This window comes from Rissa tridactyla, chromosome 7 (genome assembly GCF_028500815.1).
Source record: "Rissa tridactyla isolate bRisTri1 chromosome 7, bRisTri1.patW.cur.20221130, whole genome shotgun sequence".
In the NCBI taxonomy this organism is placed as follows: domain Eukaryota; kingdom Metazoa; phylum Chordata; class Aves; order Charadriiformes; family Laridae; genus Rissa; species Rissa tridactyla.
The window spans coordinates 31261481-31283578 of NC_071472.1; the positions used below are offsets into that span (position 1 = coordinate 31261481).

Consider the following 22098-nt stretch of genomic DNA (forward strand, 5'->3'; position numbering starts at 1 on the left):
AAAAGCACAGGGCTCAGACAAAGTGCAAGTCACTTTATTTTTTTTTTTTTTTTTTTAGCAGATAACTAGTAGTGTAAATTCCTTTTGTTTAATAAGGGTGGTGATCTACCCAAATATAATGTGGCTTTTGTTGAAAGCTAAAACTGCTTCAGTGAGGGAGGGGAGATGGTCTAGTGGGAGGTGTCCCTGCCCATGGTAGGGAGTGGGTGCTAGATGATCTTTAAGGTCCCTTCCAACCCAAACCATTCTGTGATTCTTGGAAGCAACTGCACTGCCCTAGAGATGACAAGGCATGTAGTGAAACACTTCCTTATCTGACTTGAAGCTACCACAGTACCTTCTTGTCTCCTGTTGTGTGCACCAGGGGAGGTTTAGACTGGATATTAGGAAAAATTTTACATTGAAAGGGTTATTAAGCACTGGAACAGGCTGCCCAGGGAAATGGTTGAGTCACCATGGAGGTATTTAAAACATGGGTAGACATAGCGCTTAGAGATGTGGTTTAGTGATGGTTTTTGTCAGAGTTAGGTTGATGGTTGGAGTAGATCTGAAAGGTCCCTTCCAACCGGGGCAATTCTGTGACTTGTAGCTCTTTTCCTCCAAGGTGTGAAAACGTTTGTGGTGAAATTACTTCAAGTGTTGCATCTTTTTCTGGGGCTTCTTAATTAGTACAGCGAATAACGGTGTTGATAAAAGCTCCTGCTTTCGTGTTTGGAGGTCCTTGTATGATGCCCTGCAGGTTGGCCAGCCCGGGCAGGCTGCGGCTGGCCTGGTGCTATGAGCCTGAAGGCGACTAGGGGGCGGCCTGGGCCTTCCACAGGGGCTCCTTCAGGCACCAACTGTCCAGCCCTGCCATGGTAGTGCTAGCCTGAATGGGCAGCAGTGACACAGGCCACAGCTCATGCAGGTGGGATAATTTACTTCCATCATAAACTCGAAGTGTAGTCCTGGCTGAAAACATCCAAAAAATAGGCGTTCAATTAAAATGCAAAGATAAAGTAGCATAATTAATGGCAGTTTGAGCTGCTTACTTTGCTCCAGATTGGCTTCTAAATCGATTTTTGACATTTTTTTTAAAGATTGAAGAACCTATCATAACTAAATTGTTTTCCAAAAAAATATCCATAGGAATGATACAAATGTAAAAACTGTCAAAGTTGTAAAGCTTCTAGACAAATTCACGTTTCTAGGCCTTCTGTTGGACTGAGACAGAGAATTTATTGTGATCGTGAAATGGAAGCCTTTTATGTGCCACGTTGGTGACTCTGAGATGAAGATGCTCTGTGCCGAAGCCCGACAGCAGCAGCTAAAATAACTTTTTGTTCTTTTTTCACAGAGCATCTGTGTGTGGTTATCTGGTACAGCAGGGTCTGATTCTCCTTGTTTAAAGGTCTGCCAACTTCAGATTATATAAGAGCTGCGTTTTATAATTTGTCTCAGAAAAAAAAATCTGCCTGCCAGAGGTTTAAAGCATGATTAAATAACTGGAAGTAAGTATAATTACAGGCTTCATTCCCACCTTCCATAAACTTAATTCCTAAAGGAGTAGCTTCGTCCTGCGTGTAATTAATGTCCTTTCTATGGCAATTCTCTAGCTATCACTTCTGCTAAATTATGTAGCTTAGTTTTAGCAATTCTGTTGTGCTGCTCTTAAAAGCAAGAAATTAACAAATGCCATATCAGAAAAAAAATGAAATAAAAATTCTATCACAAAAATGTAGTTTTTATTATTATCCTTGGCCATCACTGTTTCTGACCTCCTATTCAACGTACTTCTTACCTTTAAACTCTTTCCTTCACCTTGAAATTAAAGCTCTAAGTGGATAAAATAGTTTGATTTATAGACTGTAACTTTGCTAAAATACCGTGCTATGAGCCGTCCATCTGACCTGCCAGACTGGATTTGTGTGTGTGTGTTTCATTTATGCTAAGCACCTATGTACAAACTCTTCAGTTGTTGGGATTTCTTCTGTATGTTTTATTTTTTTCCCCCTGATGTTAGAGGGAAACTTGCTGCACAGGAACAAAACAAAAAAGGCTAGAGAGCACAGGCTCCCCAGTTACCAGATATAGGCAAACGGGCAAGAGAATTCCACAGAATCCGCATATATCTGGGTTAGGGGGTTTTGCGTAGTATTTCAGTATGTACTGCGTCATTGTGCCTGTGAAAAATCAGCATCTTAGCGTAAATGAGACACTTCTCTCCCAAGTGCACCCCATAACAGCAAGATCAGCAGAAAGTTCCGTAACTTAAATATGTGATATGCAGGAATACTGGGAAAACAGTTTCAACATACGTATTGGTTACAAACTGATCTACATAACAACCGTCACTAGTACAAACTGTTGAGGAAGCAGATAAAGAGTAAGTAACCAGAACCTCTATTACGAAATGTGTATTATTCTTGAATGAATGTTTGATCACAGAACTATTTCATATGAAGTGTTTTTCTGTAGTATCTTATAGCATGATAAGACAGATGCCCTTCATCTGCCTTTTTTTTCCATTGTGGTGGGTTGAATGAACGTTCCTCAGTCCAAGCAGAGTAGAACTGTTGGCATTGTTTTGGACACTCTTTGGAAACAGAAACTTAAAGCATTATCTGTTTTGTTTAGGTATCTCCCATTACTCTTGCAGAAATGATTTGGAGATAGTTCTGTAACCGATCTTGTTGTGAATGGGGTAGTAGTTACATTGCAAAATTGTTAATCCACTTAATTCCATGGACCAGGGCTGACTTCGGCCTTTTTCAATTCTTTTCTGTATCTCTGTTGTCTACTTCAGGGGGGACTTTCTGATAATTTATGCAAGACAGCACATGTATGTTTCCCCATTTAAAAAAGCAGTCTTTTTACTGTATATAGCAACGTGTGTGCTCACATAGCTGACATTCAAGAAGAAAGCTGACATAAACCTTAATTCCTGCAGTAGAAAGGGCCCGGGTTTGCTTTAATCTTCAAAAATCTTTGGGAAGGAGCTGTTCTAAGAATGGATGGTCACTGCCTATCGCTGCTAAGAAAAGCAAATGAACACACTGTTTGGAAAGAACAAAATTTTATTACTTCACTGGGAGTACAGTCAGGAGAGTCGTACTAACACATCATTCTTAGAAAGATGTCAGGGAACATGTGAAGAAAAACTGCAGAATGTTTGATTTAGATACATTTAGCAGCACCGTGCCAAAATATGATGAGTCACTATGTACCAGGCAGCAAGTGACTCAAAGGAAGAGTGCTGCTTACCAACTTCCCAGCCCAAATTCCACCGACCCTGCCTGACTCTCCCAAACTCTGAAACCAGAGGCCAAAGAAACAGTTAGAGACCACAGTCAGACTTCCTTTCTATTTGTACAGCTACCAATACTGGATGTGCTCATGCATGCATATACATATATATATATATTTTATACAAAAGCAAATATATCTACATGTAAGGCCTCAATTGCAGTATAAATGCTACTTATGTGTGTTGGCAGGCCATAGAAACTAGACAGATTATCTGAAAGGCAGTTTTATTCTATATATCTAGGCCAATAACAAGGAGAAACCAGTTCAAATTTACCCAAAGCTTTATGCTTTTACTTTTAGTGGAGCTTTATCCCACATTCAACTTTTTAATTAAAGTGGTATTGCATCGGAAATTGGTCCACCCCATTTAGCATATACATTTGCATTGGTGCATGTGTGATTCTGCAGCAAGCAACAAGTTGGAACAGGATACAGCGTAACTGGGACTACTTCATCTTTCTTACGGGAGTGGACTTGTGGGAGTACATTTCCTGGATGTACTGTCTTGCCTCTCATTTGGCAAAGAAGTCCGAATTTGGCTACAGACTTCTAACAACATTGTTGAATTCACTCTGCCTAGTATTTGGAGATTGGCACCAAGACAAACAAAATGTTATATTATGTCTTTACCTTTGTTTGACAGAGCAATAAAGAGCAACCAACAGTTGCTCTTCAGGAGTTGTAAACCTCTTTGAGCTTGAAAGTTTAAACACAGAAAAAGAACGAGTGTGGAAGGGGGCCTTTATCTCAGCTTCTGTAAGAAACATTTTCACTAATACTTTGCACATTTCAAATGAGACTGACACCTGTATGAAATATCTGCTCATTATTTTGCACCCAACTAGTGCTAAAAGCACAAGAATAAGTGATGAGAAAACATGGGATCTCCTGTCTTAGTTTTGAGTATAAGATAACAGATTTTATTTCCATATTTTTCCTATTTGACAAGAGAAGGCAGTAATTCAGCGTTCTCTGTCTTGGGATTCTTCTCCAACTGCAGAGGGGAGCCACCGATTGCTTTGCTTAGCTGGGATGTCGCCAGGTGATTCGCACTTAAGGCAATACAAGACAACCAGGAGACTCGTGCCCCATTGATGTACAGCCACAACCTCTTGGATGAGAACGCCTCCATCAAGAGTGTCATCAGTGATAGCAAGGAGGAATATTTTTATTATGTGCTCTTTTGATATCAATGAGGTATGGAACCACAACGAAACAACAGGATTACAACAACATCCCGGATCACAAACCCAGTTACAGGAATTCCGCTTACACTGATAACTTTCAGTTCAGGCTGTGTGTGTGTTGCAAGTACACCACACCCAAACCATGTGTCCTTTAAAAACCTTTCAAGGAAAGCAGCAAGTGCAATTAAGCCAGCTGTTTACATAAAACTGCATATGCAAAGATACACATCCGACTGGCAGATGTGAAGTCAAGAACACCTCCAAATCTCCTCTCAGCTGTTTTGGAGAGGGATGGTGACAAGAGCAGTCACTGAGCAGTTTCACAATAGTGCACGGGCGCATGGGTGTTGTCCGAGCTCCACAGCTGCTCGCTGACAGTTCCCGAGCGGCTCACCTCCCACAGTGCCAATTTTAGCACTTCAGAGACCGTCGTCTTGACCTGGGCCTGGAACTTTTTGCTAATCAGAACGTAGAGGATTGGATTGAGGCAACTGTTGATGAAAGCAAGGCCAGTGGAGAGGGGAATGCCATCCTGCAGTAAGTCGTGCAAGTTTTCATCGTGGTGAGCAGACAGCTCCACAATGCTGAATATGTGATATGGTGTCCAGCAAACAAAAAAAGCTACAACTACAGCAATGATGGTCCAGAAAAGCCTGCTGGAAGTCAATACAGTTCTCCTCTTCACTTTGACAATCAACAATGAGTAGCAAATGACCATGGTCACTAGAGGAAAGAGGTAACCAAATGCAAGCCTCACCCAAATGAGAATGTGATGTGTCAGCAAAATAAGTTCTCTGTCGTGCACATGGAAGTTGTTGTAGCAAATGGTGACATTGTTGAGAACTGTAGCCGTGTCTCTAAAGTATAAGGCAGGGCCACCAATAATCGCAGCTGACATCCAAATGATCCCACTAAGGATGAGGGTGTTCCTTACAGTTCGATACTTGTAGGAAAAGACTGGGTGGACTAGGCGGATGTAGCGGTCAAGGCTGATGAATGTCAGGAAGAACACACTGGCAAACATATTGAGCAGTGCAATGAATGAGTTCATTTTGCAGAGCCACTTCCCAAAAGGCCAGTGGAAGCCCATTGCCACGTATGTAATATAGAGGGGCAGGAAGAGAACAAAAATGAAATCTGCAATGGCCAGATTGAGGAACCAGAGTGTAGAAACAGATTTATCCCACTTAAAGCCCATAAACCAGATGACGATGGCATTACCTGGCACTCCCAGCAGAAATGCCACACTGTAAAAGGAAAGGGAAATAATATGGGCAATGCTGAGGGAGGACTGGGGTGATTCATCTTCCTCAGCCAGGTCATAGAAATAAGAGTAGTTCTCAAAATCTTCAAATGTCATGTTGCACAGTTGCTTTCTGGGGAAGAAAAGAAATGGAGCAGTCAGAAGAGAAATGTTTTACTGCACTGCAAATAGTAACCTGCAACTCCTTTAAATTCTTGGTCACAAAAAAAAAGAAAATATTGACTTAGTTTCACATAGCTATGGCTTTTTAGCTGTCAGTTGCTAGCACAAAGCTTGTGGAGTAGTTTGGTCACAGACATTTCAATCAAGAACGTTCAATCAAGACAACACTTGAAATCTTCAGGAACTGTTTTCCTTGCATTTATTTCCTAATAGAGACCACTGAGCACAGTATCACTGATAAATTTCTGGTAGAACAGCCCGCAAAGTTTTACTGAAGTGTGATTTTTCTGTTCTTTTCTAGTCAAGTTTCAAATTTTACTGCTCTGTTCCCATTTGAAGCAAGTTTTATGGATTATATCTGTCAGAAATCAGAGAAGCACCAGGCAGCTATGTAGGCAAAAAAGTGCAGCTAAAATGCCAGGAAACTATTTTTAATAAAATTACCACCCACACATACACACCTCAAATTATATTTAACAAAATCATAGACAGCAATTTCTCCTGCAACTGAAAGTTCATGGGTTTATTCCTCTCTATCATGTATCTATCTTTGTATCACGGAATGCTGATTTTCAGACACATTCAACATATTAGATTTCCTCAATGCAGCAAAGGATGTAAAGAAGGAAATACCCAGAACCTATTTCAGGGACAATACATACAATTGTGATATTCTTCCACTTGTGAGCTGAGAAATAGGTAACAGATGAAAGAAAATAAAGCTTCCCAGGAGAAGACGACACACTGTAATAGCTAAAGATGAAAATATGTGTGTCTCCTTTATTCTTTTTTTAAGAGAGAACGACAGTCTCCGCTTTCTTCTGTTGCAAAAGCTTCTGGAACTTAGAAGTACAACATGATTTTTCACATAGGAATTTTCTTCTAAAACTCCAAAGGAAGAGTGTGGGAGGGAGAGAAGCAGAGCGGGGAGAAGGAAAATATAAACCAAAAGAAAAAAAAAAAACCACAAAACAGAAAAAAAGGAATTAATGGGAAAACAGACAGCAAATAGAAGTTGAACAGGAAAAAACACTCAGAAGTTATGTGTTCATTCCACAGTAGAGACAAGCTGTAGCACAGCACAGATGGCCAGAGTCTCACAAAAGTATCTGCCATGATCAAAACAAATATTCTGTTAAATTCTGTGATCATTTAAAGCTATATTGTCTGGCTCAGCTGCACTAAAAACCTGTCCCTGAGAGCAGGACATGACCAGCCCATTAGCTGTACTATGGATGAGCTCACTGGTACGCTTCTGAGTGCTAGCTTCATTCAGAAACTGAAATTCAGCCCGTGCTTTTGGAACCCAGCCCTGCATTCCTGTAATTCCATCAGTTTTAGCATGCCAAGGACAACAGGAGCAGGGTCTCCAAAGTACACTGCCTGCAGAATCACATCTGCAAGCTTCTATTCATGTACATACCTTTCCTCCAAAAACGCAGTTCACTTATTTTGAAAGGATTAATCACGCAAGTGAAGCTATGCATGTGCACACACATTAGCAGGATTAGTTTTCTCATTCGTAGATGGATGGACAAGGGGGAAAAAATGTGTAATTTTACATCTCTTGATAAAAAAAAATATGTAATAAGAATCAATACAGCCTGTTCTGTCAAGAGGCTATGATAACATTTGCCCTTTGTAATTTACATCAGGCTGAAGGAATGTTATTGGGTTTGCTGTCCTGATAAAATGATACTTATTGGGCTGCATTTATGTAATTACTTGGCCCTTGGGGGTAGATTCTGCATCAAATATCAGTACCACCCATCTGAGTCATTTTTTCAAATAGCTTAACAGCTGCTGAGGAATAGCATAAACAAGGAGCAGTACCACTAACATCTGGAACAACATTACATTTGGACAGTTTCTGAGGACAGTCAGGTTAATATAAAAAGAACTATACCTTCAAATCAAACTTACGCAATTCAACAAAAAAAATCCAATTTTTCAGACTCTTGCTGATTATCATCCTGTATTGCAGTTACTAACCAATTTTGCTTTTAAGTTTCTCAAGAGCTAGCACAATGCAACAATACTTGTATTCAAACATTTCCTCCCTATATGTGCAATCCCCACGCTTTTTTTCCTAATGGTGCTAAAAAAACATAACGACAATAACAAACATTTGCCTACTGTCCAACAACGTTAATTTTATATTTAGAATTTCAAAGATGATGTGTAGCAGGAGAAAGAAAACATACCTAAATAAGTACCAAATATTTACCAAGCCTCCTGCAGTTTAAAACTCCTCCGTTGAAAGAGCGCAACTCTAGAATGCAGTTGTTTTTCCAAGCTTGTATTCTTTCTTATCTCTAACTCCTAGTCTTCCAATGCAGTAACTCTTTAGCAGCGGGGGCAAAAAAGCAGGAGGAACATTGCTTACCACTGCTCCCTGTGCACAGATGCTGAAACTAGACTCTACGGCTAGGGCTCAGCAAAGACGGACAATCACATTTGCAAAGCCCAGAAACTTTTACCTCTGAGAGGCATCCACATATATGAAGCACTTCTATAACAGGTCTCACAGTGTTAAGCCCTGCGCTGGAAAACATAAGCAGTGGGGATTTTCAGTGGAGCTATGCTGGTTTACATCAAAAAAGACATAGATTTTTTTCTTCTAGGATAACCATTAGCCATAATTCATCAGGATGTTTATGTTCTTGAAACACACATTGTCCCAAATACATGAGTTTGGGTTTTATTTATTAATAAACTTTCAATGTCAGAACTGTCTTACAGTTCAAGTCTAGGTCTTGAAAGTGAAAAAAATCTAATTCTGTTCCTAATTCTGTCACTGATTTCCTGTATGATCTTTGACAAATGGTCTCATTTCCAGGCTGGAAAGACTTCCATCAACCTGTCTGCAAACAGAGGCTCGGTAGAGGAAACAAGACTTTTTGCCAGCAGTTTCCACTTGGCTTTCAGGCCAACTGCTAGAAAGGGTAGGGGAGGTTTGGTGCAGTTCACTGGCTCAGTCCCTGCTGGTCCGGTGTTGCAAAAAGGAGCCAGAGGGAGGAAAGTATTTTTCAATAAACAGGAAAGTGCGGTTAGAGGCCTGGCAATAGGACCTGGGGGCAGCCACAGGTTACAGAACAGTGTTGTACTGCATATGGGTGAATATAACTGAGTTTAGACTTCATCCTTTTTTTTTTTTCTTCATAGTAAACAGTCTGTCTAAAGTGCACGCTCAGCAGTTGTTTGACTGGAGTCTGTTCCTGTTTGCTGAGGTCACAAGCAGCTCTAAAAACTGAGCCTCCTTGATTCAGTTGCTTAATTATTAATATAGCCGCTTAATTTTAAGCAAATATGTTTCAGGACGCTTGACCAGGAGGTTTCATTTCCTGTCCCCTTCTGTAGAACAGACGTTAATTACTAAACAACTTCATAGGAATATGACAGGCTGGTACTTGGTGCTAGTACCTTTTAGATCCTGGGACAGAAAACAGAATTACCAAGAAGTACAGATTGTTAAGAAATATTTCTAAAATACAAAGCCACAGAACTGCTGGGAAGAGACTTCCTCATGTGCTACATGAACTGTCTTTCTCTGAATCTCAGCAGGGAATTACAGAATTACAGAATCTCAACTGACATATTCATAGCTTTTTACTACAAGTACCTAGAGTTCATTTTCTCTGCCACCATTACAGTATTTCATAAAGTTGAGCCGTAACGACAACTTGGAAAAAGGATTGAATCTGCTTAAAATAGAACAGCTTTTGTCACACTAAGAATGGCCTTACGGTTATGACATGGGACTAGTACTTTGGACTCTATTCATGGCTATGCCACATGCATCCTGTTTGACCAGGGGAAGTCGTTTGACCTCTCCACGCCTCAGCCCTGAGGTCAGTGGAATGGCTTTGGAATGAAATTACATTGGGTTTTCAGTCTAAAATAGGAGAAAACAAACAAAACAGTTGCAATTTGCACTCACTTGACTTGATGCAAAGCCTTCCTGGGGCTTCAAAGTTCTCTGGGCACTGCACAAGTTAGGGTCCAGCTTAATTACACTGGTCGTTTATGCCACATGTTTGGGCTACAGCCCACACAACCTCTATCTCACATTTGGTCCCCATTACTTTCAAAATTTACAGAGAGGTCCAAGGGAAATGCTTATTCATTGTCTATGTTAGTTAACAGTTAACACAAATATTTGAGTGGTAGTCCCAAAATCTATTTGTTCAGTGTGATAAACAGTGCTCAGAGCCTCTGCCCAGCTAAATTGATTTCAGAGGTCACAATAGTGGGTCCTGACTTAATAGGAAAATTATGGTTTGCGGAGTTGGCTGTCTCAACAGTTAACTTCACAGAGGGAATATACTACACAAACCCTCCTTTTAATGTCTTTATGAATAATTCTGAGCACATTACAGGTATGTGATCTATGGCTAAAGAAAAGCTTATTTGATCGATTCACTTCAACTTTTGTAATTTGCAAGAGCCAAGTGTTGAGAACAACTAGTTTCTCAAAAGGTCACCTAAAGCGTGCATGTCATACTGTGTCTCAGCAAGTTTGGATGCTGAATTCATTTGCGAGCCCTCAAAAAAAATTCTTGGAACTTTTGAGGTGCTAAATTTTGAATTTATCTAGCTTTAAAAAGAAACATGAAATTCACACAGTAGTTTGTCTGTGAAGTTAAAACCACAGAAGGCTGAGCAAGTTTGTTAAAGGTATACACATATTTCTGGCAAGTATTTTACAAAGACATAAGAAAAGATCCTAAAACTCACAAGGAATACTTATGAAATTACAAACTGCCATAGACTTATATTTCTCCCTCAAAAGAACAAAACCAAGATGACCACTTGCCTCCATGTAGAAACATCCCAAAAGCAGGAAGTGCCTGATACACCCATACTACAAAATTAAATCATAGCTACGTTATAATTTAAGTCTTAAGCTGTCCCTGCAGACAAAGCTACTAGGAAATGAGCATTTTAAGCTAGAATACACAAAAGTAGAATCAAGGCTTGTGTGCATGTTTTCTCTTTCACAGACACATACACAAACACCTATCTCTTGACTATCGTTTTAATGGTCATTAGATGTATGGTACAGAATGACTTTGTAAGCCATCCTGAATTCCACAACTAGAATGGGTCATAATAATATGATATGTGACTGGAAACCTTTTCAAGCCATAATATAGATGTATTTGTCCTAGCAGACAAGTCAAGAATGCAAATAACCATCATTCTCCATTACATCTCTCAGTGAAGTAGTGTTGGAAATTTATACGCAATGTACTAGCTAGACATCTCCTAAAATTTATGCCAAAAACAACTTTCTTTGAGCAAGGCCAAACATGACCTTATTAGTCATAACACACCAGTTCTTCTGTGGTATTGAAGTCATTTGACCAGATAATAGCTTCATAGCATTTTACACAAAGTGAGTGTTACAGCAGGATTAACAAAACCTTATAGAGCAGACTCAGTTAATATTGGTAAAGCAATAATTTCAGACCAGCACTTTTGCCGACACAGAAATGTCAAACAACAAATTGAAAACCCAACTTTATAGCTAAATAATGCTGCTGTAATAGGAAAAGCATCTATAGTAGGTCTGGCCTGAATATAACAAATCATCTAGACAACTGCTGCAATTGAGCAGAGCACCATTTCCACAATCAAGTAGCTCATAAATATCTGCAACCAGCAACTCTGTATCATCAAAAGTGATTTATTTCCATGCTGATCCCAAGCATCAAGACTTCCATCCCCAAAGAAGACAAAGAAACTCAGATGCCTTCAGGATATGTAGGGAGGAGCACTTGGTAACTGTGTAGTTAGTGCTTACTCCTGCTCTTATTCCCTTCCATTAATATAGCTAAAAGTAGAAATATCTTTTCTAATATTCCTTTTGAATGTAAGGATTTGCCAGAACCACTGCAAGTCCACAAACATATTACAGCAGAGCCAAGAAAATGACAGATGATATCTGTGAAACACTTAAAAGTGGGGGGGAAAAAAATTTAAGCATTCCTACAAGTAGATAAAAATAGAAGTTTAGGTAAACAGATTTAAAATATGGTCTTATATTGTATGTGTCAGCACTGCCAAAGTATTTACATAACCAATCATAACACCTCGGCATTCACAACGCTTAGTGAAAGTGGACTAAAGTGAGGAGTACCATCAGTCTGGTTTACAGACGGGAAGGCTGAGAATGACCTACAGGAAGCCTCTGATCAAACCAGGTACTAAACCTAGAGTCCCTGCCTAGAGGTTCAACCACAGTCTCATCCTCCTTTCTTAAACGTAACACTGTTCCCGCACTCATGATGGAGCAGAGAAACCACAGCTTCACCTCTGGGAGACCTTCCCCTTCCTGAAGAGAGGCTCTCCCCGGTGCCATCATGCCCACTGCGCTGGAGGGAGCCAGCACCTACCTGGGCAGCCCTTGCAGATACTAGTCTGTTTTCTCTGCATTGAAGAGAAAAGGAACCTGGATCTCCACCATTTGCTTGTCATATACATTAATCTCTCTCTGCAGGCCCACAACATACTTCAGAGGCACTAAGCACACCTCTCTGATGACAAAGCCCAGCCGGTATACCATATATCATATTGGCTGTGTCCAAATACGCACACTAATGAATTATTGTTCCAGGGAAGTTTCACATGTTTTCTATTCCTCCACAAATGCCAGCAGTATTTTCTTTGACTACAAGCCACCATAATAACTACATACCTAGAGTAATGGAGAGACCCAATTTAAAACTTTTTAAGTGCCTCATCTTCACAGTGACTGGACTGATAAGGTAACGAACGCTTGTATTTCTAATCAAGCATGGCTTTTTATGTTTTTCATGCAAAAATTGTATGAAATTTCTACTTTGCAACTGTTTCATATATTTGTGATGAAAGAAGATTTTGCCTAGCGTTCACATGATCATTACATGATCATGCAGCTCTGAGCATGTTTTTTAAATGGTTGTACTCCTTCAGCAAAAACATGCTTTAACCACAACTCCATCCTAACAGGAATTAGCAAAGTGAGAGCAGACAATAAAGAGTGAATGCAGAGATTTCTTTCAGACTATCAACTGTTGTCTCAGCAGACTGCTTAAGGCCAATTAAACATATGTTGAACAACAGCCATTCTAAAGTTACTGCAGTGTAACAACAGGTCATTACGGAAAAAATAAAATAACCATCTCCAGCAAGATACAAAATCTCTATCAAATAACAGATTAAAAAACAGCTTGCAATCTGTTACGCTTACAGTCCTTTTAAGAAGAAGAGTTAAGAGCTAACCCCAGAGAAAATGAGTAACACAACTCATTCCTCAAATAGGCCTTCTTATATCCTATTCTATTTCCCCTATTCATTTCCCAGTCACTTCTAACAGTATGCTTGGTTATGTACTGCCTTCTAAACTGATCTCCCTTCTTCTAGGTTTATTCTACTCTTTAAATCTACATCAGCAGTTTCTTCTAGCATGATTGTAATATTTCTATGGTTATATTACTCCTGACACATACTCTTGCATGAGTATATCAGAACATCCAATTCTAAAATATTGCTAGTATAAAACCAAAACACTACCGCTGATAAGATAACATACTTTATTATGTCCTCACGGTTAATAAACTAGGATCACAGTGTCCAGTAAGTAAGGGTTTCTACTTCTGTATCAGTGTTATGCTAATATTCCTACTCATACAAAGCTAACTCTTTTATTTACTTTAAGATCAAGCCTAAAATAAGCACCGCGTGTATTCCTGCAAAACTGAAAAATTCATATTGTTAATGCAATTTCAGGAGGGCTGGATATTTATCTGTCTCCCTAATAGGGCATTGTGAACACTCCCTAGCACTGGTAAGAATAGATGGTGCCTATGATTAAGATGTTAAATTAGGAGCTTGGAAATACCGGTTTTACAGGCTTCTCACATTACCTTTGCAAATCACTTCTCACCTGACTCCACACAGATACAGGTACAACACCCTCAGGTAAGAGTTTAGGACAAGTTACTCAGTTTTCTTAAATGGGCAATGGTTCTTAACATTTCCCAAACATGTCATTAAAATAATGTGGGGCTGAGCTCGTTAAAAGAGGATCACCGGAAAGAAGAAATGGTAGTGCAGAAAGTGATATTACATTGACGGTACAGGACTTCCTACTCACCACTGCCTCTCATCTAGAAGGCTTCAGAAGAGAATAAACTTGTGTGCCAGGCTCACACTTGCTGAAAGAAGCAAGTATTTTATGTTGGGAAAGTACCCAAAGACCCTAGCCTTGGAGATCAAAGCCTCACTGGATCTAAGCACTATAAGCACATAATGAGAGACAATTCCTGTCTTGTTTATAATTAAGAAGAATAAACAGGCACAAGAAGAGTAGGGAAGGGAACAGAAGTATCTTGCTCAAAGCCAAACAGTAGATTCAAAGACAGAGTTGGAGACAGAATTCAGACCTTGCCAAAAGAATTAAGAGATAAATATCTTTTGTGGATAGAGGGAAAAGGTGCTGGTTCTTCATACCTATGCCATGTGATTCTTGAAATACATCCTTCAAGAAGTATCAAAAAGGGACAAGAGAGCCTGGGCTGGGAAAGAGAAGTAGGAGAAGGCTGCAAACTCTTTGCTAGCTAATGTTCCTGGCAATGAACGGAGAATTCTAGAGTGCTGTCCTTTGCAGATAACCCTTGCACACAAATCTCACTTGTAGCAATGCGTTTTGTTAGTTTCCCTTTTAGTTTCCCTTTGAGCCCACTAATGAAAATATTGTATCTGCAGCAGGTCTGTTCAGTTCATCTAAAGAATTGTAATGCGGTAAAATGGTGGGCCAGGTATGAGAGAGCTGCAACAAGCCAGCACAAATTCTCTCTGGAAAAGAGTGAATGTGGGCCAATGCAGGACTTTTTGCTCCTGTCTCCAGGCTCTCAACCTCTGGAACATATCGAAGACACAAAGAGCACAGAATTAGCTGAGCTCCCCTGGAAGTACTACATGCTTCTTCTGAGGACACACAATTTTTCTTTTTGTCTCAAGAGCCTCATTGCACACTGTAAAAGTAGCAGCAAGTGTGGGAGAGTTGATCTGCGCATGATGACATCTTCCCTTCTAAAACCAAATGTCTCTTGGACACCACCCACCCCAGTCACAGCAATCCCTTCTTCTGGTAACAGGCCAGGAGAAACTGTTCCTCCCACTCAGTTCTCTTCTGCAAAGCCAGCAACAACAGAGCCCTGCACTGTTGTGAAACTGCTAGCTTCAGACTGAATGAACACAAATCAAGCCATTATCAGAAATAATGAGTGAAAATTAGCCAGACAACCAGACAGCACAGTAAGAGACAGCTGAACTGCTGGCACATTCCATAAGACAAAATGAATAAATAAGCAAATAACAAGACCGTTCAACAGACTACAATCCTCTACAAAGCTAGCTGCTCAGTGCTTGCAATAGCAGAGTTATTAATAAAAAAAATAATATCTAGGAACAGATCACAAACTTCAAGTGGCTTTTAAGAAACATAAGGAGAAGAAAATTCTTTAAGGCAGCTGGCTTTATTAGGAAACAGATATAAATTTTCCTCTTGAATCAATCTATCAGAAATAAATACAAATCTAACAGCATTTCAGAAGTTGCTCATCAGATTGTCAGCAGACAAAGAAATTCTTAAAATTAAAAGGAAGAATTTATAATGTATAACATATACAAATTGCATTATTATCAACAGTTTTCCGCTGCCGTCACTGGTACAGTAAAAATCTGTAGTCAGATCCTGCTTAGGAATCATTATACAGAGTTTTCCTGACTTGTGATCCCTTTCCACAACGGCAATTATTGAATCCAAACCATGAATTCATTCTCCAGAGTCAAATAATTTCCACTACATCACAATCAAAGAGATTCTATGTGCAATAAAAGGGCACTCTAATATCACTCATAGCACATATAAAATCCGTAGATTAAACTAAACTTGGTTGGACCTCTACCCTGTGTGCCTGGCATAAGTGACTGATAATGTTTTAAATTCGGGCAGAAGCTGCAGTGACATTAAACAAAAGTAAATCGGGTTATCAAAATATTTCTATTTCCTAGTTCAGCTGAGGCAAAACAAGAATATGGTGCTAGTGAAAGCAAACTGTCATAAGCAAGTTAATCCTGAATAAGTTTCTACAAACTGGGTCTGACAAATTCCTTTACCCTGACATACCCTCATTCATTCTCTTCTCCTTAGCTATGAATTAATAAAAATTTAACATTATTCAGTAATACAATTTTATTTATCTAGAAAGCAAATCTGTTTTAATTCATAGACAATCTGTACATCTTCTTTAAATCTACAAAACCAGGTCCGGGATATTGTTTGGCTTTGCAAAATCAGATTTAGAAAGGCTAAAGGTGACAATGACATGGTTATCACTAAGTCTGAATAGGAGGTGGAATCCAGCCCCGTCTCATTGTGCAGTAGTGTATACGGCTTCAAATCTTCTTGCCACTTCCTAGGAAACATGCTCCCATGCACTTAATGACAGCTAGATCCACATCCTACCTTATTGCACGGTGGCTGGGGAAAACACACACGCCTTCCAGTTCAAATCATAGAAACCTTTTTTAATTCTGCTTGACTTTTATTCTTCAGAATTAGTTTGTTAATGTGCCGCTTAAATTGAAATGATTTCCAGTTTCTGTTCTAGAATCTGTTCAGATTGGAAGAGATGTACTTATTTCTAATAATACTGGGAATTGATATAGCTTTGGAGACATACTATCCCTAAGCAAATAAAAAAATTAAAACCAATGCAAAAAGTGTGGGGGGACAGATTTCCCCCCATCTTGGTCAGATTACCATTCTCTGACAGGATAAAAGACATCTTGAAGTGTGTATAAACACATTCAAAAGTCATTAAAAATTAAATTCACACATACTTTCATATCTTTTCTCGCTGCAGGGGTGGTTCAAAATAATCTTTGAAATAAACGAGTATCGCATTCTTCCAAGAAGCTCTTTTAGCTAGTATGTGCTCCACTACCTTACAGGATCTGCCTGCAAGTGTTGCTGTAGCTGTAGAAACACGTTATTTAGAAGGGAGAGAGAGAGAGAGAAAGATTTAAAATATAACAGAGAGATTGACCTACCTCTTTTAGTCCCTTGGAACAAAATGCTCTGTAAATCAGGGATGCGAGCTCTGTCGCAGAAGGAAGAATAAAGTGATCTGCGGAGTTCAGAGTGACTTCAGTGTGATTCCAGCTGCTTCACTTGGCTACTGCCTTCCTTCTAATAAAGCTGCAGAATGATATAACGCCGTGTTTGTTTTCAGCTGAGGAAGTTGTTTCCAACTTCCCTTGGTTTTCTAGACCCAGTTTTGAAATATTGCCTTTTTGTATAATCCCAGTATTTCACCAAAAATAAATGTTAGACATGTGAATGAATCATTTTGGTCAGTGTCCAAGCAAGCAACAGATGTGGTGGCTGATGAATGGAAAGAGACCTTACAGTTGTAGGGTGCTTTTTGTTATGCAGAGACGAGGTTGAACAGTATTTCTTTGTAAGCTCTCTGGTTTATAGAAAATAATGTTGAATGACCAGAAAGATACTTAAAAAGTCACACTGAAAGCATCATTTTGTAACTGTATCGTGAGATACGCTCATTTTGTATTTATGATTAGTAGATTAATCTCCTTTTGTGTGTAAGAGAGAAGTGAGCTCCTCAAAACATCACTATTTAGTGCCTCCATCTGTCAGTCAGTGCAACACTGGTCAGAAATTTGAACTGGGTTTTTTGGAGACTTGGCTTGATTCCCAGTTCTGTAAAGAGCCTGCTGAGTTTTTGTGGCCAGGCCTCATGATCTCCATGTCACTTAGTTTCTCAGTCAGTAAAATGGAAATATTATTCCACTAATATCTACACATACCATAGCTTCACCTGACTCTGATGGTACCGAACTCATCGTACCATTTTAAATCAGCTGAGCATCTGTCAGTCTGCCCTTACCCAAACCCAAATCTTCTAGTGGAAGCAATAATCGAACAGCGGTACTCCTCTCTCATTAATGCAAACCATGTAAAATGTTTAACACTGATTGAATCTAGTCAATTCCAAATTTTCCAGATATCAAGTCTATTGATTCCAGTAAAAATTAGAAAGAGAGGAGGAAAAGGAGGAAAAGGAGGAAAAGGAGGAAAAGGAGGAAAAGGAGGAAAAGGAGGAAAAGGAGGAAAAGGAGGCGACAAAACACAGAAGAGGGAAGTTAGTTAGGAAACTGCTGCTTCTTTCAGCATCTGGTTAGCAAAGCTGTCAGTTTTAAGCACCTCTCTTATGGGTCCACAAATCACGGATTCTCTTAATGGGAACCAAAAATTCCTTCCAGCAAAACTATCCTGCTTTGTCTTTCCTTCATGACAACAGCTCTTCCTTCTGCCAGTATAACTTAAAATGCTGATGGCTTGTATGTGAGGGGGGAAAGCTATGAATGAAAAGAGGATGGAGATTATGCTAGGTCAGACACAGAGTCCCTGGACCATGGGGAAAGGACAGAGAGGCATGATTCCTGTGAATATATGATGTAGGAGACAAAGAGGGGGGTTGCCTGAGGAAAGAACATGGAAAGACTCAAGCACCTCATGACTTGACATCTCACTTGTTTATTTCTTGCATTTTAAAGATTTCCTGTTTTCTCTAGGTAACTGATTGGTGAACCTTCACTGATAAAAACTCTTTTAATAGTAGTTCTTTTATAAATATTGGGATAGGTTAAATACAGGCACCGTTTATCGGTAGCTCTGCCAAGTTTTGTTTGCTTGTAATGGCACATGAGTCCGTGTGTCTCTTAAATCCTTTGCCAAATCCAGTTATTGGAAGGCAGTTAATTCAAGGGTGTGGTCAGTACTATTTCAGTAGGACAAAAGATTAAATTACTGGGTAGATGACCCTCACACAAGATCTACAGTAAAAAAAAACCCAGCAAGCAGAGTCGAGTCACACATTTGCCAAATGCTCTTCATCTTCTCAGTGAAGTGAGTATTCTGGACAGTGCAGTGAATTCTAGCAGTTTTGAGGTAGTGAGGAATTGTCCTTAAGGGGCTGTTTCCTTCACCATAACCTAAAGCTACTCTAACACGTACTGGGCATGATAGTTCAGGTCCTCCATCCTTCAGAGCCAAGGGAGGATTAAACCTCACGCAGAGATTTTCCTCACCCTTTCTACTGCTGTACCAAATATGAAGTCACAACTGCTAAGGACTCAGGAGACATTTTGTGGAGACAAGTTTTCTTAGAAAATGAGATTCTTTTTTCAAGAACAGCAGATTACTGCACTTAAACTGAATTGTCTACCAATCTGTCCTACCTACATTTGTTACTTTTCAATTGAAAGGGACTTTTGCTCTGATAAGCAATTACCCAGTTTGCACAGTAAAACCAGCATATGTAATGTATCTGCGAGAAAAAAAAGATAACAGAATTTTACAGACAAGACTGCATTTAATCTGAAAGGATTTTGTTCTGCTTGTTTTCACTTTAGAGCTAAATATAGCATTTTATTCTTCTACGGTTTTGATTAACCACAGTAGGAATCTTAAGTCCCTGAGGAATGTAAGCTTGGGCCCTAAACCTTTTCTTGTTTTTGTTCCTCCTGTGCTCAGACACAGTAAAACTGGTATGATGAGTCCCAAATTACATGGCTTTTTAAATATATACTTTTGTGCAACCCATTAACCATTGACATAATTTTATGAGTGTGATCTTTTCAGATAATTTTGTGAAAGTTTGGAAGAAAATGAATGGGGAAAAAAAAAGTACCTTGTTTACTTTCATGTCTTTGCCTTTTTCTATTTGCCATGTCATTTGTGCTTTTTCAACAGGGTAAGTTAATGAAGTCTTGACGTTTTTACTCTGCATTAAGTATGGCAATATGCCAGAGCTACACTGAAGAAGGACATACATTCATGAACATATAGTGCATGTGGGACTTGGAGAGCAGGGAAATACTACTTTATACCTGATGGAAAAAGACCAAGGAGAGTGTTTTCATAGAAATAATAGATATTGGGTTGTCCATCAGTAAATAAACTAGGTCTATGGAAAAGCAAATGAGTTTTAAAAGCACTTCTGATTCTTTGTGGGTTTTTTAACCCTATAAAACAGAACAAAGGCAGATAGTTCATGGCAGAGGATGTATGGGGAAAAAAAGATGGGGGAAAAACCTTCAGAAACACTTTGCCAGTATTAGCCAAAGCACAAATTACAGAGCAATAAACAAAGTAGCCTTAATTTACCTAGATTACCAACATTTGCCTCATAGTTCTGGTAATTATTTCCCACTGCTGAGACCACTGGATCTTATCTAGCTGCCTATTAGTATGTGCAGATAACTCAGCACTAACGAACACCCCAGACTAAATTCAATGTGAACTAACTCAGTTAAATTGTACCAACCATGAATTTGCAAATTAGGTCAAACAAAAGATACTTAGTTTTTCTCAAGGTTAATTTAAGCTGAAAAACACAAGAAAGAAATTACTTACCTTTTCAGGATTCAGCTGTTTACAGTTCTGTTCTTTTTTTTTAGGAAAAAAAAAATCTTCACTGTTCCTTTGTCCTCACTGTTTGAATTAACACCTCATCGATTAAAATCCACTCGGGAAAGACAGAGTTTAACTACCTGACAATCAGGAAAAGGGTAATTTCCTCCCTTCCCGTGAAACTAATGACTATTCATGCCTATCCTTTTGGTAAAGCTGTAATGTTTACTTGTGGCTTAACTGCCCACTATATACCATAGTCAGCAACTACGACAAAATTGTCCGGCGACACATTTAAACCAAATCACCTGACGAAGGGAGGTTTGGCTCATTTAGGCAGGTCCACATCCTCTTTTTATGTTGATATTAGAAATCTGAAGATTTGCATGTATAATGGGCTGAAAAAATTCAGTAATTCTGCAGAAGGCAAAATCCTTCATCTATTACTTCAGTCAAGTTAAAACACACAAGCATATAAATGAATTGCTATATGTGTATGTGTATATATATGTGTACATACATAAAAGTTTGAGCAGGATCTTTAAAAGTAGCACTTCATGTAACTCCTGCAAACAAAGCCATCATGGTGCTACATTCTATGAAATCATTAATATTGGAGAATAATTTACAAGGAAAGGGAAAGAAAAAGATCTATTTTTTTATTACTAAGAACAATACCTGGAAAAAATACTGGTAGAAATAGCCTCTTTTTTCCCCCATAGATTTTGCTTTTACACTTGCATTTTTTCTCATTTTCCACAAATAAGTAGGAAAGATTTTCTACATAACTTTCAGACCACAGCTACTCAAATTTTGTATTCACATGACAATAAAATAAGATATTATACCTGCCACTCAGATAACACTTGAAATCCATGGAATTTTCCAAGGGTGCCTTAAAAACAAACATTCTGATATGTCGTTGAGTGCTAAAGATTATAGTCGTTGAATAGCTAAATAAACTTGACAACAGTATTTTTCCATTTTAGCTCAAGTGCTGTCTCCTCCCATACAAAGGATGCCAGTGTTTGGAAAAATAATTTCAGAGACAACTACAGAGTACAGAAATAAAAATAAGGCTACGCAAACTATAGTTGTTTCACTACATATTTCACAATCTTTAGTACTGCTTATAGGGATTAACCAACGTGCACTTTTTCACATCACATAAACTACCAGGAACTACAGAGTCACTTACAGAGGTTTTAGGAAAGAAGCCCTCAAAAGGAAGTCAGAATTTACTGTTGTGCATCTAACTTACAACACATGGATTGAGTTAGATGTCTGAAAAACTGCCTAAAGCCTAACTAGCCTAGGTTCAAAGACCCAAAGTACAGAGATGAACCTGAGCCATACTTCCTCAAGATTTTAGCTGCCTCCATCCACTCGGGATTCAAGTCACCAGCATAGCTGCCTACACCTATTCTTTCAAAGATCTTATTTTCCATTTTCTTATGTAAAAGGTTTTTTGATCAAAACCCCAAATCCACAGTTCAAATAGGATTATATTATGGTGTTACATACACTGGACATGACTCAGTGACCCAAGAGGTATTTAAATTTCACCGTTCTGCATTCATCTATTACCAATTCACAGCTAAGTTGTTAAAACTTGTCATGATGAATAACAACTCACAAAACGAGCAGATCTGCAGGGAGGAGACAACTACAGGTTCCAGTCCCTCACTATTCTGCAGCTAGACCATTGC

At 39.0% G+C, this 22098-nt stretch overlaps 1 protein-coding gene across 1 annotated transcript; it reads right to left on the reverse strand.

Annotated features, from left to right (window-relative positions):
- Positions 1-3038: 3038 nt before the first annotated feature.
- On the reverse strand, positions 3039-20523 carry CMKLR2 (chemerin chemokine-like receptor 2). The gene is made up of 3 exons (XM_054210303.1): positions 20393-20523; positions 17005-17152; positions 3039-5851 (listed from the first exon to the last, which is right to left on the reverse strand). Exon 3 carries the CDS (start codon positions 5833-5835, stop codon positions 4783-4785), a length of 1053 nt encoding a protein of 350 aa, XP_054066278.1. The 5' UTR covers positions 5836-5851; positions 17005-17152; positions 20393-20523; the 3' UTR covers positions 3039-4782.
- Between the last annotated feature and the right edge of the window lie 1575 nt (positions 20524-22098).